The sequence below is a fragment of the Castor canadensis genome, chromosome 7 (genome assembly GCF_047511655.1).
Source record: "Castor canadensis chromosome 7, mCasCan1.hap1v2, whole genome shotgun sequence".
Classification (NCBI taxonomy): Eukaryota; Metazoa; Chordata; class Mammalia; order Rodentia; family Castoridae; genus Castor; species Castor canadensis.
In genome coordinates, this window is record NC_133392.1 from 32,783,403 (window position 1) to 32,800,705 (window position 17,303).

The 17,303-nt window shown below is 42.2% G+C and overlaps 1 protein-coding gene across 1 annotated transcript in view; it reads right to left on the reverse strand.

Moving 5' to 3' along the window:
- Dntt (DNA nucleotidylexotransferase) overlaps nucleotides 1-5,388 on the reverse strand; it is a 33,562-nt gene extending 28,174 nt beyond the window's left edge. Inside the window, exon 1 of the mRNA XM_074077912.1 lies at nucleotides 5,110-5,388. Coding sequence (XP_073934013.1) covers nucleotides 5,110-5,312 — 203 coding nt within the window. The 5' untranslated portion in view covers nucleotides 5,313-5,388. The remainder of the gene's footprint in view (nucleotides 1-5,109) is intronic.
- Between the last annotated feature and the right edge of the window lie 11,915 nt (nucleotides 5,389-17,303).

A 17,303-nucleotide genomic window follows, 5' to 3' on the forward strand; every position in this document is an offset into this window, starting at 1 on the left:
ATATTTTCTAGAGTAAGTAACTGATCTCTTTCATCTGGTGTTCCGTTTATTTTGCAAACAATGGTGCTGAATATTTTGATTTCATACACCGTAAATTTGAAGTAACAGGACATTGTCAAAGATACACAAAGCTGGACACTAGTTAAAGCAGTAAGGACAGATATTCCTCAGCAATGACAATTGCTATATGGAAGAGGGTCCAGTGTGACCCAAATTCAATTTCATGGGAAGAAAAGGCAGAAGACTTTTTAAAAGACTGGAGTATGCTGAGGAAAGACATATTGAAGGGTCTGTCTGTGTGCTATGTCACATGGGCCTTTTAAATTGGAGCTTATCGAGATGATACTATTGTCCTTCTTAGGCCTCTATAATTTTTCTACAAGGATCTCATTGGAGAGCATTGTTTTCAATGAAAGCAAATGCAACACCACAGCATCACCAAAGGGTTTAGTTCATACCCACTACTCTGCAATATTCATCAGGTTCTAGGGACACAAAATGGTAGAGGACTTGAGAAAGGCATGCAAGGAATTTGTTCATTAAATTTATTCATTGGTGCTTATCAGGCAGAGAAGCAAAGATGAGTTACAGCAAGGTGTCCTGGGGTGAGACCCTCCCACAGAGGCTGGAAGTGAAAATTATCTCTTTGAATTTTTGCATTTCAAAAAGAAGGAAGATAGCTCTGAGTGGTTAGAATGTGGGGCAGAGAAAGGACTTACAGCTGCAGCTTTCTAAAACAACTGCCCGTTCTGTTCTGGGTTTTGTCTACAACATTTTGGCAGTCATGAGCTTCTCAGGAAGGCATTTCAAATGGGCCATCCCAGGGATGTGCTTTGAGCTGTATGTGCTAGAGTTGGTCAAGTATAGTGTCTGCCAGCATTCAGGGGAAAAAACATGTATTTCACTACTATGAGATTTCCAGGGACTTCAGAGGACCTAGTTCTGGAATACTGAGTGAGGCAAGAGTCACATTTCAAATGTCAACTAGTGAATGGCTGGAAAGTACAAGCAGCCAGGTTTGTTAAAGTAAACCAAAATAATACAAGAAGGGTGGGGGTACAGAGCTGGGTAGGCAAATTCTAGTTTGGTTTGTTGTCATCTTAAAGCAGACACTAGTATATGCTTGGAGTATATGGTTTGCTATTTTTTTAATGCTACATGATGACAAAGGCACAATTCCCAGCTCTTCTATCTGATTATAAACTTCTTGCTTGCAAAACTCATGTATTCTATTTTTATATCTCCAGAGCCTGACACTGTACAGAATGGGTAATAACAAAACCCTTTGTTGGTGATAACTTGATGTTGTATCTTGCTTTTTCTCAAAGATACTGTCCATTGCAGGTAGGTTGTGGAAGTCTCAGCAGGATAATGGTGTCATCTGGAATAGAATAGAGGATCTGCTTCCAGCTGCTCAAACAAGGGACCTTAGCAAGTGTAGGATGGTAGGTGGGCATAAAGGTGGAGCACCATCCTTTCTGGCCCAACTTCTCTGCCTCAACATCAGTGATTTGGGTAAAAAAGAGGGAGACTTAGCAAATGTGTTTATAGAGGAGAGTTGATGACAGTGGGACTTTACAAATAGCTTAATGTATTAGAACTCAGGATGAAATAAGATTGTGACAAGGAGACTTGGGTGAGGTGGCTCATACCTGTAATCCTAGCTATTCAGGAGGTATAGATCTGGAGGATTACAGTTTGAGGCAGAGAAAGTTTGTGAGACCCCCATCTCAACAAAAAAAAGCTGGACATGGTGGTGCATATCTGTCATCCTGGCTATGCAGGTGGTTTAAGTAGGAGGATCTTGATCCAGGCTGCCCCCTGTATAAATTAAGACCCTATCTCAAAAAAAAAAAAAAAAGCATAGAGGGCATGGCTCAAGTGGTAGGGCACCCACCTAACAAGCGAAAGGCCCTGAGTTCAAACCCCAATGCCTCCAAAAAAATGTGTCAAGGAGTAGATTCTGATTTTTCTCTTGCTTATCCTAGGTGTGTCAAAGACAGTGAAGTTACTCTGAAATTTAGGATGTTAGTTACGGAATTAATTCAGAATCCTCTTCATCAATGTGCAAAAATGCTTCAAGGTACTTGACACCTCTCCTGATTTATATTTTAAGAACCAGCCAGGCACTGATGGCTCACACCTGTAATCCCAGCTACTTCAGAAGCTGAGATCTGGAGGATCAAGGTTTGAGGCTAGCCCAGGTAAGTAGTTCAGGAGACCCCATCTCAAAATAACCACAGCAAAATGGACTGGAGTTGTGGCTTAATCAGTAGAGTGCATACTTCACAAGCACAAAACCCTGAGTTCAAACTCTAGTCCTACAGGAAAACAAAGAAAAAAAAGAACCAGCTTCCTATGTCATTTGCAATATAGCACTAAATATTAATGAAGCCCCACCCAAATGTGGTACATGCACGCCGGAGAGGATGAACTAGCTCCAGACTGTTTGAAACATTGGGAAATGCCATTTTTAATAGGCATAATAAAGAACCCATGTAAAGCAGGAATCAGGGTTCTTTCCCCCCTCAAATTAAATCCTTCTGGCAGCCAAAGAATGTGGTAGAAAGTTTGGAAACTACCGTTTATTTTATTTCAGGGCATGCCATTTCTTTTTTCTTTTCTTTAGCTCCTCTGTTTTTGAATTTTACGTATTAAGAAGGAAGGTATTACCTTCTCTGTTGAGAAGTATCCTGTCTTATTTTCATTTAAAAATATATGCTTATTGTAAAAACTTGGAAAACACATAAAGTTAAAACAGCCATAATCTCTCCTCACTACCCCCATCCCACCTCAAATAACCACTTATAACATTTTAATGGGTTTCCTTCCTGTCTTTGTTCTGTTTTCTTCTATCATCTGACCTAGTTCATACTGTGCAGACAGCCCTCCGTTGGGGTTTGGTATATAGGTGAATGGATCCAGCTAATTAATAAGACAATAATCACACTTTACGTTTGTACAATTGTTTAAATTTATCAAAGCCCATTAACACCCATTCTCCCATTTAGCAATCCCATCAGATAGACCATTTATCAGGAAACCAAGATCACGGAGGAAAGAAGTACATTTCCCCAAACTGCACAGCTGGGAGGGATCAGAGCCAGAATTTGAGGTCTCTAGATTTCTTACCTAGACATTTGTCCCTACAATGATTAAAGCCTATATAGTTCCAGTTAAAGCCTATGTATCTAGGATGGAAATTCTGAGAGTTAGGACTTCTGCTTCCTGTGGTTTGTTTTTGCTCCATACAGCACACGTGTGTTTCACATGTCTTCTGAGCTGCCAGCCTGGGAACTTTGCCCCCACCACACACCCAGCAGCAGTTGGCTTGCCAAGAACCCATTTCCTCTGTCACCTGAGCAGCTGGGCTTGGTCTCTGGTGGCATGCATCTAGGGTACAGAGCTGCCTTTTCAGCTTTTCTGCCAACAGAAGAAACTTGCCTCCATCCTCTCCCTGAGTACCTGCCTCAGCGGCCAGGTACCTTTCCATTGCTGCTGTGTTATTAAGTCAATACTGGGGCTTCGATGATTCAACAGAGAGCCTTTCCTGTAAGTGGTTATCTTGATGGGCTGCCTTTCCCTTTCCTGGCTGGCCCTTGCCAAATGTCTTTACCATGGAAAGTAGCTCCATATTTGCTAAGGTTTTTCACTTCTGTTTTTTTGTTTTTCTTTTTTCTTTAAAAAAATTTTGTGGCTTCTGGCCAACTTACCTATGTAATGTTTTCCCCTCCTAAGTACAGTACTTTGTAAGTCTGTAAGATTAGGTAGACTTAGCAATTAGACGAAATTTAGGATTTCATGGAAAGGATGTTAGGAAATGAGATTGAAGGTGGTGGGAAGGATTTAAAAAGAAAAAAAAAGGCAGAAAGAGAAAAAAGGAAATCGACCATGTAAAGAGAAATTAGATGGGAGAGAGATCATAGGAAACTCAGGAATTTCTGATAAGGACATTTTAGCAAATGTAAAGTCAATATGTTATGAAGTTTTGTGTTGTGAAATCTAATATAGCTGATTATTGACTTTTGAATTATGTCTCCCCAATATTTGAAGCTGACATTTTATCATCAGGAAATACTTGACAGTTTTATTTGTAAAATCAAAGACTTTTAAACTCAAAATGTCGAATAAAATTCTTATCATTATTCTGACAAAACTGTGATCAGTCTACTCCTTGTATAGTGAGAACTCATGAATTGCATAGGTCTCTACTCTGTCCCCAGCAGACCCTTGGCAGCTCTATCTGGAGAAATTGTTTATGCCAAGGTTCTTAGACAAATTGTTCTGGACTTTTTGTTTTGTTCTCTTTTTTTCTTTATCATTTGAGATGAGTGAAGAGCTTATGTAGCAATTAGAAAAACAGCAAGTATAACAGTTGTTCAAAGTGAGCAGATTAGTGAGTAAACCAGGCTAGGAAACCCAAATGGTGGCTTTGACTGCCTCCTTGACTGAACTCTGACCACATCACACTGGTGTGGTATCTGTCTCCCCTGAACAAGCTGTCCTTGAATCTTTAACCATCATCACTCTTTGAACCCCACTTGGCCAGCTCTTTGAAAAACCATGATCAAGGCCACATTTGGATGTCTGTGGTGAGCCAGCTAGTCATTCAACCTAGCCCATCACAGACACTGGCCTCTTTAGCACAGCCAAGTGTTTAAGTAAGAACCAAGCAACCAAACCATCCTTTCTGTTCCAAAGTAGCTGACATTTTTTTATTGAACTTATTGGTAGTTTATTCAATTTGGCCAAGATTGAAATTAAGTAGTTTCAGCATGAAATTTTCTGACTAGTTTCTGTTTATCATTCATAAATAACTCATCTCATAAAAGTGAAAAGCAAAAGAGAATTTTTTTTACCTTATCTTTTGGTGCCAACTAGTTTCAATATAATTACATTCTTCCTCCACCACCCCCCCTCAAGACATACCTCTTATCTCTTTTCCCTTAACAAATTGATTCAAATTTGTTCTTTGATTTCAGATCTGCTGCTCTTCCAGTGGGAACAGCAATTCTTCCACATTTGGGAGAAAACACAGGTTCCTTGGGTTCCAAAGAGGCTGTCCTCAAGGCCCCTGCTTGTTCACAAAGTGACCCAGCACTGTCCTACCTGAGCTCATTTTCCACCCTGAATCCCTTCTTGCGCGCCAGCTCCGTGAGGAAGGCTCTGCGGGTGGTTCCCATTTTCTTCTCCAAAATGAAGAGGACCAAGCCTTGAAATCTGATGTCATGAGGAGTGGAGGCTACCAAGGCACTCGTCTGCCTGGGTCTCTTCTTCCGAGGGCCCAAATGGACTGTTTGCAGGGGATCCATGGGAAGAGTCTGCTCTGCCCCTAGCTATACCATAGAGTGGTGTCTTTAGAAGCGAGGGGAGCCTGCCACCCCTGTGCATAGGGCTCTGATGTCATTTCACCAGCAGACTCTGAAGCCAGGGCAAGGCTTCATGGGCACTGCCCTGGCAACAGCTTCCTGCTAAAGGAATTTCTATCTCTGTTCAGATTCTTCTTCCAATATGGAGATCTTAATGAAAATAGTAAGTTAACTTGTTTTCATATGCGTAATCTCATCAGCTCCTCAGCATAATAAGCTTGGGAGGAAGGTAGAGAAGCATTACAGTTTGCATATTACTTATTTCTCTCTGTGTTGAGGCCCTTCAGTGGCCTTTATTTATTGATCTCTTTTTAGCTCCCAGCCTTCTTGCATTATCTTCCTCTTGCACGTAATCATATCTGTATTTTGTGTGGGTTGTTACATGTTGCCTGTGGTTGTACTGAGTTTACATAAATAGCAATGCTACATTTCTCATTCTTGTGTCACCTTTTTTTCACTCAGAATTATTACTTTTTTATGAATTCAGTTCTCTTGACTCCAAATGTGATATAGCTTAGTTTTTTTCAGCGGACTGTTTGTGCAGAAAGCAAGATATATTTTAGATAGATCTTTGGGCCCAGTATGGTGGTGCACACCTGAAAGCCCAGCACTCAGGAAGCTGAGATAGGGGGATCATGAGTTTAAGGCCTGCCTGGGCTATATAGTAAGACTCTACCTTAAAAACAACCAAAAACCCCAAATCTTTGGGATGAGCTGGGAAGACCTTTAGATAGGAATGACTTCCATACAGATATTTTCACAACTTTCTATGCAAAATGAAATTTGTGTCTTTCACCAACACATTTTAGAGATCTTATTCCCTAAACACCTACCATGGGGCCAAGGCAAGCACCTGCAAGCCTTTGATGATTGGGTCCTCACAATGACACTGTCAGGAAGGCACTGCCACTCTTGTTTGTCCAAACAACCTGAATTAATAAATGGTCTCAACTAAGAAATGATTGAGCCAGATTTTGTCTGACTTTAAAACCTGTGCTCTTAACCACCAAGGAGACCTCCTCTATACATGTTTTCCTCAATAACAAATATGAGCTCTGCCCACCCACTGTGACATATTATTTGGTACTTTTGCTACCTGTAACCACCACACCAGAGGAGGAGTCACATGACAGCAGCCTACAAGCATCTACCAAGCTCTTTGTGTTGATCAGTTACAAAATCAAAAATCTTCAGGCAGAAGTTGTAGAGTAATGGGCTTCAGTGTTCTGCCAGTAAGAACTGTTCAGTAACTATAGCCAGAAAAATAGAGAGAAAGCTGCTTTGTCTGGTGGTATGGTAGAGATTGTGAAAAGTGTTCTCACTTTTCTGATCAACTGCTAATTGAAATGTTTCAGAAGGGATTCAAACACCTGGAAGGGCTTTTAATGCAGCCTTGAGATTCCAGGATGCTATGAGTACTTCCTGGAGATCACCATTTGGGGTTAAGTGACCCCTTTTGACCTCACTGTTAGGTGTTTGGTTACTGGAGTGCTGAGTGTCATGATAGAATACAGTCTTAGCAAAAGACTCTACCCAGAGTCTGTGGTTGTGTTCATTCCCAGGGTCCAGCCACTTATGGGAAGGTAGGCCACCTAAACAGCAAGGGTGGGGGAGTGGGAAGTAGTACAGAGATGTGACTGAGGGCACAGGCTTTGAAGTCAGACTGGCCAGGAAGATTCCATCTCTACTGCTTTGAAGCTGTGGACTTCACCAGGTATGCCTCACTTATTTGAGCCTCAGACTTTCCCTCTGTAGAAGGGAGACTGAGGTAGTCCATCTACCTTGCTGGGCAGAGAGCTTGCCACAGTGGAAGCACCTTAAATAAATGTCAGCTTTGTTTTTAAAGCCATTCTGGTTCAATCTGAAATTAGACCTATGTTTTATAAAACTATTAATCATCATACCATTAACCAATGTTATATTCAATTTGCTTTGAGTCATTTGTATTGACAAGATTATCAGCAAGGCTGGGTGCTATGGGTCATGCCTGTAACTCCATCTACAAGGGAGGCAGAGATTAGGAGGTTTGCAGTTCAAAGCCAGCCCAGGCAAAAAATTGAGACCTTATCTGAAAAACAACTTAAAGCAAAAAGGGATGGAGGCATGGCTCAAGTAGTAGAGCCCAACAAGCTTAAGGCCACAAATTCAAACTCTAGTAACTCCAAAAAAGATATTGATAAAGATTATCAATAAAACTTGCTTATGTGATTGATGCCTATCTGGTTAGTAGGCTGTTATCTGTCAGAGCTACGTCTATCTCTGATGGGCTCCATAAGGCTGGAGGTGGGACTGTGCCCCACAGGAACCCAGTTTTCAATAATACCAGCTCCATCTTTTGTTGCCCCAGCCCTAGGAGGCGCTTTCTGAAGCTACCCTGAGTTATCTCAGTGTCCTCTTTTTGTTTTGTTCAGTACTGCAATGACCATTAAACCAATCCCCTACATTAAATTCTCTCCTTTGAAATACCTGAATCCTAAACTGACACAATGTGCCATGCAAATGGAGGTGCAGAAATCGAGGACTCTCCTACATTGCTACAAAAGAGACATGCTTTTTCTAAAAGAGTAATTTGATAAGTGTAAAAAAACATTGAAAGTATTCAAATCCCTCAACCCAACGTTTGCATTTTTTATTAAAGACATGAAGATGTGGATACCAAGAGGTTCCTCCTTTTATTTATTGCTTTCTTTCTTCTTTCCTTCCTTCCTTCCTTTTCTTTCTTTAATTCTTTATTTCTCCTTTTCTTTTGTCTTTTTGAGATAGGGTCTCACTGTATTGCCCAGATCTGGAAATCTTGGGCTCAGGGGATCCTCCCACCTTAGCCTTTTGAGTAGCTGGGTCTACAGGTATATGCCACCATGTCTGGCTATTGTTTTACATGAATTATATGTGCAACCATAATAACAAATTGCTTTTCAAAAAAGATTACCTTGTGTTTACACCTTGTTACCCGAGTGAAAAGCTATGATTCAAAGGCAGTAAGAGTATGTTAAGTAAGCTAAATAGCACTTGAACATGGTTTCTGATATGTGCAATGTTGAGGGACAAACCCCATAATATTTCATGTAATGAAAAACCACCAGGAAAAGCACCACTGAAATGGGATTTTTGTACTAAGGAAAGTAAGGGGCTTAGTAATTCCACCTGGCTTAGATAACTAACTGAAATAGATATTGGGGTAGAACTTGTGACTTCTAATTCTATTTTTTCTGCCTCAGAAAGTCGTTTCCAAAGGCACCATGTGACCCACAGTGATAACGGGTGAAGCCATTTTGCTGAAGTTTAAATATGGCACTTGTTGCAATGTTGGGAGGTATTACCTTTAAGGGGTGATTAGGCCAGTTAGAGGGACTGGCCTTTCTCATGGAGTGAGCTCTCACTCTGTGGATCTGGATTCATTAACTGCGGATGAGCTGTTATAAAGTGAAGACCTCTTCATGCTTTGTCTCTTCTACACCCACCTACCATGGATTGAAGCAGCACGGGGCCCTTACCCCACGCTCTTAGACTTCCCAACCTTCAGAAACAAGATCCAAAATAAATCTCTTTCCTTATAAGCTACCCAATTTCAAGTATTTTGCTATTAGCAACAGAAAGTAGACTAAGACACATTGTCACAGCTTGTTGAAGGGAGGTGTAAAACCCCTTATTCACCACCCTAAAATGGGTCTGAGGACTCTGAAGTCTCATTGTCATTTCAGGAATTAAATTAATCATGCTCATGAAATGCCTTGAAAATTATGCTCTGCAAAGGTCAGTTGTTCTTATTATCCTCACTGGTATTACTGATAATGACAGTAATTATTTCTTCCTCCTACACCATCATTTGTGGAGTTATTTGCATCAGATGTTGAGGGACTCCTTGATCTAGTCAGTTGGCCCTATATCCTTAGTGTTGGCTTAACACATCAAAAGTTTACTTCTCTTTCAGTCTCAGGCTGATGGAGGCTTCACATGTTTGTACCCTACAGCATATGGACCATGAAGCTACTTTAGTCATGTAGCAAGAGAAAGAACACTGTGTTGGGGGGGAGGGTCTCACTTTGTCTCAGAAATGATACATATTACTGCTGCTCATAGACCATTGGCCAGAAGTAGTCTTGTGGTCCCACCTAACTGCAGCAGAGCTGGGAAATTCAAGAGCGTATATGGGATTTGGGGGAGCATAACTTGTCCTGCATGCTCAGGATCAAGCAAAGTGCTCGCTGGTGGTTGTGGGGACTCCCAGTCAGAGGGGTGTGCACTGAGCTTGGGGCAGATCGGATAGAGGCCCTGGAGCCCTCCACCTTCTAAAGAGAAGCTGCCCACATGGTGCTGTGGTCAGGCCATTCCTGAGCCTTCCCAGAGTCATGTGGATGAGAAGGTCTTGTCTTTCTGAGATACTTCCATACCAACTTTTCCTTCTCCCAAGCATCATAGGGAGGGGAAAGTTTTGCACAAAGTATCAGAGGCTTTCTGAGTCTGGTCAGGTGGCCCTTCTTATTTCCACAGGCTTGTGTGCCTCCTTGCACATAAGAGGACATGCCATTGTGTGCTGTGATGGCCTATTCCTGTATGTACCTTACACTGCATTATAAATCTTGCTGTATTCACAGCTGAATCCTCAGCACCTATAACAGAGCTAGTGAGATAAGCACCAGAAAATGCTCACAGAGCACATTAGATTCCAAATGTAAGTTGCTATTATTAGATTTTTACCCTGTTTGGGCAGCTAGGACAGGAATCTTCTGCCATGACTGCTTCTCTACCTCATACGTTCCCAACTAAATGTCTCGTCAATATGAGCAAGTAGAAAACAGGTGCTAAGGAACCAAACATCTTGAATTCAACACCTGGCATTATGAGTCCTGTGACCTTGGGTGAGTTAGCAAGCCTGTCTGTGCATCAATTCTCTTATCTGTTCAACAGAGGTGGTAATGATTCTTATCTCACAGATAGTTAGGAAGGCCAAATAAGCACTTCAAAGAGTATTGGACACAAGTGCTCAGAACTGCTTGTGGCTCTTAAAAGGGCTCCACATATGAGAGAAAACATGTGACCTTTGACTTTTTGAGCTTGGCTTACTTTGCTAACATGTTCTCCAATTCCATCCATTTACCTGCAAACAACATAATTTCATTCTGCTTTATGGCTGCATAAAACTCCAGTGTGCATATATAATGCTAGTCCCATGGCATGTTGCAGGCCATACAAAAAGTTCTGCAGGTGGACATGGTGGCACATGCATATAAGCCAAGCATTCTGGAGGCTGAAATGGAGGATCTCTAGTTCAAGGATAGCCTGGGCTACATAATGAGTTCAAAGCCAGCCTAGGCTATAAATAGAGAGATCCTGTGTCAAAAAAAGAAAAAAAGGTTAAGTTTTGTGTGATTAAGTTTAGGGAATCCAGACAAACTCCATGCAATGTGGGTCACACCATTGAAGGTATTCCAAAGTCTTGTTGTAAATAAACCTGATTAACTTTGCTTAAGCCGAGTTGCTTTATCCCAACTTGCTTGTATTTTGTGTATTTGTTTTGTGTGACACTTATAGCACCCTGCTGGACACACTAAGGAGTATTGGCGGTGCTGCCACTTGGAAGGTATGTGTTCTTGGCCAACTTCCTTCACTAGTGGGCTTCTTAGCTTCTGATTTGTAAAATGACAATCACAGTGCCAACGTCATAGCATTTTATCTCATGAGTAAGACACTGTGAAAAAGCCAGGCATAGTGGCACATGTTTGTAATCCCAGTTACTTGGGAAGAAGAGGTGGGAGAATCCTGAGTGGAGGTCAGCCGGGGTAAAAGGTAGCGAGACTCCATATTAAAAACAAAAGTACAATCAAAAGGGCTGGGGGCATGGCTCATGTGGTAGAGCAGCTTACCCAGCATGCATGAGGCCCTGGGTTCAATCCCCAATACCACAAAAAGCAAAACAAACAACAACAAAAACCCACAAAAACTATCCACCTGACCCACTATGGGGGCCAACTCACAGTTCTGTTCACCTCATCTCCCACGGGGTGCTGGTGGACATGACCAATGCTCTGCCTGGTTGGGGGTGACAGCTATGGGGAAAAAACATAACTGGTCACTGGCTAAAACCCATTGTTGCCATGCAGGCACTGCTCTGAGTTTAATGTTACCCCTTAGGGGTAACAGTTGGTGACCATGTGATCCCTCTGAGATCTCAACTGTAGAAGGAAAGTAGCCAGAGGCCTTCAGGTTTCCCTGGTCAGTGAGAAGTGGGTCTCTTCTTCTCAAAAGCATTATTTTTATCCTCGGGAGCCCTGCTGCTGTTCTCTGCACCCACTGGAAGAAGGCAGTTTAAGAGACAAGACTTCTGTTTCCGGCAGTTTTATTTTCTTTCATATCAAATACCTCGCAAGATCTATTTATTTCAAGCTGTTGGTCTGGGAACTTTGCCCAACTGTGTGGCAGGGTCTTGTTTTGGTTTGGTTTTTTACGGAGCACCAGTTTCCTCTGTTGCCTGAACAGCTGTGTTTGGTTATTGGCAGCAGGTGTCTTCTGGAGTTTAAAACTGCCCTGCCAGGAAAACCTATAAACCTGTATGCCTTTCTTTCTCTCTTTCTTTTTCTTTTTCTTTCTTCCTTCCTTTCTTTCTTTCTTTCTTTCTTCCTTCCTTCCTTCCTTTCTTTCTTTCTTTCTTTCTTTCTTTCTTTCTTTCTTTCTTCCATGTTTCCCTCCTTCCTTCCTTTCTCTTTCCTTCTTTCTGTCTTTCTGTCTCTCTCTGTCTCTCTCTTTCTCTCCCTCTCCCTCCCTCCTTGCCTCCCTCTTTCCTTGCTTTTTAAGACAGGTTATTGCTATGCAGCCCAGGCTGTCCTTAACTCAACTCACAATCCTTCTGCCTCTGCCTCCAAATGCTGGGGTTACAGGCATGAACCATCACCCTCAACTTAGTTTCTTGAATGACAAAAATCTTGAAAGTTTTGCTTCCTACCACTAGGAAGCAATCTGTAGCTGTCTGTTCTGGGTGCCTAAGAAGTATAAGAAAATTCTGTAATTCAGTTATAACTCGGGGTTTCACCTTCATGCACAAAGTGAGAAATGATGGCTAAAACAAGGATGTTGATGAAAACAGCAGCTTCTTGATGACTTCTAGTCTTTATTCAAACATATATTAAATTCCAGCCATGCACAAAATGGCAGCCTTACAGCATAAGTATCAGACATGTTGGTGAGAAAGTACAGATATCTGTCTCCAGAAAAAGTTTAAATAGGAGAGTTCAGATTTCATTTTCACGGAATTGAGAGCTATTGAAGGTGTTTGAGCAAATGTTTTGCCTTAGGGAAATTAATCAGGCAGGAATGAGTGGGGTGAGTTGGAGAGGGAGAGAAAAGGGAAGCAATTAGGGGACAATAAGCATAAGATATGAACCTGGATGGTGGAAGGCAATGGAAACAGAACCTAAAGTGAGATGACAGGCCGAGTTGTCAGTCATTGATTGGTGGAGAGGCCATCAGCCATGACCCCTGCATCTCTGGGGGAAGTCCCCCATCTACCCCACTATTTCTGCACCTTTACCTGGGGTCCATTCCTCTGTCTGAGCACTAGGCTTATTCACAGTCCACTCAAAAACCTTACCTCAAATACCTAAAACAGAAGTGCTCATTATCTCTCCCCACACTGCCCCTTCACCTCTGTCCCCAGATCCTCTCAATGTTCCTCAGGTAACTGGTGAAGCCCATCTCTCTCCGCTCTGGATTCTGGATTGACAGAAATCAGCACAGGGTTGGAGTGGGAGGCACTGGGGTGCGTGTGAACATTAAGAAGTAGCCCACAAAGTTCCAACCTTACGTTGGCACTTGTCAGCTGGCGCCAGCTGGCTCTGACACGCCACTGAGGTCAGCCACTTGACCACTTCACTACTGATAACCTAGAGAATTCAGCTTGATTCTTTAGCTCCCACCTTCAGTAGTTGAGAAGTTGATGAAATAGTAAAGTACTACTACTACTGGTAGACTAAGGTAGTACTAATGATAGACTAATATCATAGCAATGATACAATAAACTACCAGTAAGAATGGTCCCACTTTAGGAAGTGTTCTGACCTTGACCATGGCCTTACTTTTTAGATGGTCCTGGAGGATATTTAATGTGCAGGTTGGCAGCACCATGCTCTTGGAGATGTGGAGACCCAAAGCTGTAATTCCAGTTGGGACACTGCTGCCAATGGCCAGGCAGAGCTGCTGGAAGCTGAAACTTGAGTCATTCATTCATTTGACAAATGTTTACTATGTGCCCACTAGGTTTCAGGTGCTCTTCCAAACAACAGGAACACAGACTGCATAAAACAGACAATTCCCAGACATGACGTTCACATTCCATTAGAAGGAAACAGACAATAAATAAAATTATTAAATAAACCAGGGCAGGCCAAATGGTAAAAGTGCTGTGGAAAGAAATAAAGGGGAGGAGGGTACCATGATGACTTGGGGTGGCAATTTTAACTGAGTTGATCTGAGAAGGCTTACTGTGGAGGTAACACTTAAGAAAAGATCTGAAAGAAACTAAGGGCAGCAGGAATGGGGAGCAGGGGACAAATTCCCCAGACTAAGGAGGCAAATCAGGAAGAGAGAACTTTAAGGTAAATTTTTAAGTAGGTTGTAAGTAGACCTGGTGCTCTGAAAGAGGAATGAGCCGCAGATAAAGCTGCAGAAGTAGCAGGAGAGCCAGGGGGTCTTCCCCAGGCCATGACTGACAGCCTCTCCCCCCAGTCAATGACAAGCAGCTCAGCCTGTCGTCAAGGCCTGTCTCTGAAGAACTCCACAATTCTTAGAGAATGAACTGAAAAACAATAGTGTCATAGCCCAAACTGGACAATATGTGGAATCAAACCAAACTCGAAATGTGTTTGACCTTTTTAGTTTGAAAAGAGTTTGTTGAATATTTCAGTTATTTTTTTACTGTGTTTTATGGGGGAATTTTGTGCTGTGGTAGTATTTGCATGTCTAGGGATTTGAGATAATCTTAGGTTGGAGTGAAATGAAGCACGAACGGATGCTGATGATAACATGCTTCAGAACCCCTGGGATCCCAAGTCCCTTAGCAATGGCTGTCTTCCCTGATGCAGGCAGTCATCATCAAGGTCACTCTAGTGGATGCTGTGGTGTCCTGCCCAGAGCCACCCTCAGGACAGTAATGTCAGAGGAACAACACCTTGCCACTTTGCCTAGGTCAGGACTTTCCCTGGGGACAGCCTGCATCAATTATTGGTCAGTGCTTGGGAGAGGTTCTGAGGCCAGCCAATCCTGTTTCAGTGAGTGGGTACTCTGAAGAGCCACCAAGCTCTAGCATCCATGTTAGATTGGCTGCAGCCTGTGTTGTGATGGTATTGAGGTTCCACACTTCCCTCTGCCCAATCCTTGTCCTTCACTGCCCACAGTCATTGATCCCAAAGGTGGCACCGATAGACTTCTGCACACATCCCCATCTCAGGATCAGCTTCCAGGAAAGTTACCTGCAGAACACACCTTTTATACTCTAATTGCCTTCTGCCCCTACCTACTTTTCTGCAAGTAGACAAGTGTGGCTTATCTTCCCACTTCTGTGGTAACCTTCTTTTTATGCCTTTGAGGCTTAGTACTGGTCCTTACACATTGACGACAGTCCTCTTATACTTAAGAACACAATTCTGCTTCCATTCAGAAAGACCAATGAGAATTCTGTTCATAACGCACCTCATGCCCAGAAGAGCTTGTGCCAAACCATTTCTCTAAAGCTGGTTTTACTGAGGAGGCAGCCAAAACCCTTTCTTATTCCTTGCCAGGAAGTGAAAGCCTTTTATCACCACCTGGGAAGAAAAAGGGGTTCAACGGCCTTGCAGAAACAATCTTACATTGTGAATATTGTGCCAAACTCAACTTTCCGTTCCTCTTTGGCCGCACTGGAGTTTGAACTCAGGGCGTTGTGTTTACTAGGCAAACGTTCTACCATGTGAGCCATGCATCCAGTCCCCAAGCTCAGTTCTTAATGCAACAAATTTGAAAAATTTATTTTAAATGTTTCTCAAAGACAATAATTCAGGAAAGGGGAATGAACAGGGACTCACTTTTAAAACAGTAAAATTATAAATAAAGGTTTGTGAGTAATTGTTTACTTTCTAAAAATAAGAAAAACATCATATTCAGTGTTTTTAAATTGTGGAGACATAATTTTGTTTATGGTTGTATGCTAAATATTGTTATTATATTTAGCCAAAAATGTTTTAACTAATAGAAACTGTAAGTTTCTGTGGAGCAGAGGAGCTTTCTTCTCCTCTGGTAAAAGGTTACTTCATGTCTGAGGAAGTAAACTCCATGCTACTAATCAGCCACCACTCCACTAGAAAAGGCAGGAGAGGGGAGGGTCCAGCAGAGAGCTTCCACCAAAGGAAGGGTTTGCCCCCACACAGGAAGGAAGAACAGGGGGAGAAGATGAATCAAGAACAGGCTGGAGGCTCTGAAAGAACAACCACACAAATTCCATCTGTTGGAATCTCCTGAGCTGCCACGGTGCCTTCATCAGTTTAGGGTACTATAATAAAAATGCCATCGACTGGTGGCTTAAACAAACAAAATTTATTTCTTACAATTATGAAGACTAGGAAATCCAAGAGCAAGGTGCCAGTGGCCTCTGTCCCTGGTGAGGGCTCTCCTCCTAGTTTGCAGACAACTTCTTGCAGTATCCTCAAATGGCAGAAGGGGCTATCACCTTTCTCCTGTCTTTTCTTATAAGGGCACTAACCCCATTCCTGAGGGCTCCACCTTCATGACCTAATTAGTTCTCAAAGTCCTCACCTCCAAGTACCATCACATTGAGGATTAAGGCTTCAACATGTGAGCTATTTTGGTAGGGGAAAATGGACATTCCGTCTATAGAAATGAGTAGAAACCCAAAACACATAATATGTGCTTAGTACATGCACATATTATTACATAAATTTATTACTTGGACTTTTGGTTCACAACCCTGGCTACACATGGAACTACCTGAGCGTCTAACAGTGAGCAGCCCCCTCTCAGACTAAGGGAACTGGAATGTCAGAGGGTGGAGGTGTGACTGGACATCTGTGTCCATAGTTAACATCTGCCGCTACCAAATTTGAGAAATCACTAGTTTGGAATATTTTGTTGAGTATAGCTGAGATGAGTGATTCTCTTTGTTTTCCTTTCTATAAAGCTAAAATGATAAGGCATAGACTCCCCTACTCCCCTTTGATATTTGGATTTACTAAAGCAAATTACTATGGTGGTCCATTCTTGACAGTATTCTGGACAGCTAAAACTTGCACCACCTAGCACTCCGCAAGTATCAGGTGGCGAAAAGAAAGTATCACCTTCTCTTTTGAGTGCTAGGTCCACTTCAATGGCCACCATGCCAGGCTTTACCCCATGCCACAAGGTCAGACAGCCACTTCTCCCAAATATCCAAGTGCCATCTTGGAGAAGGGGACAGAAATTTGAAAAGATGTTACATTTTTTGAAGCCATCCAAGCAGAAAAATGGAGTCACCTAATGGAAAATTATTGAAATGACCAGATAGGACTAAACTATCTTTTTCGATAAGAAGAAAGAACATTAGTTCTTCTGTAGACAAAATAAGGAAGCTCACATTTCCTCTGTACATCTCAGGTAAGAAAAGTGATTTTGTGTCCTAACTCATGAGTGTTGTGTGGACACACATGCACCCATCATCCACAGTGTGTGCTCACACACTCGCATGCTGAGGACCAAGGCAGTGTGAACAAGGGTTTTCTTAGCCTGGTCTTGGAATCTTGTGGCAAAGCAGAAATACCAATTTCTTGGAAAAAATCCATGACATACACATTTGAAAATTTCTACAAAATGAATCTGTCAGTGGTGCCATTGACAATTCCGTTGACCTGAAATCTATGATAAAGTCTTCCTGAGTGGGTCACACAGAGCTTCCTTTCCAAATGCTTGGTAAATTCC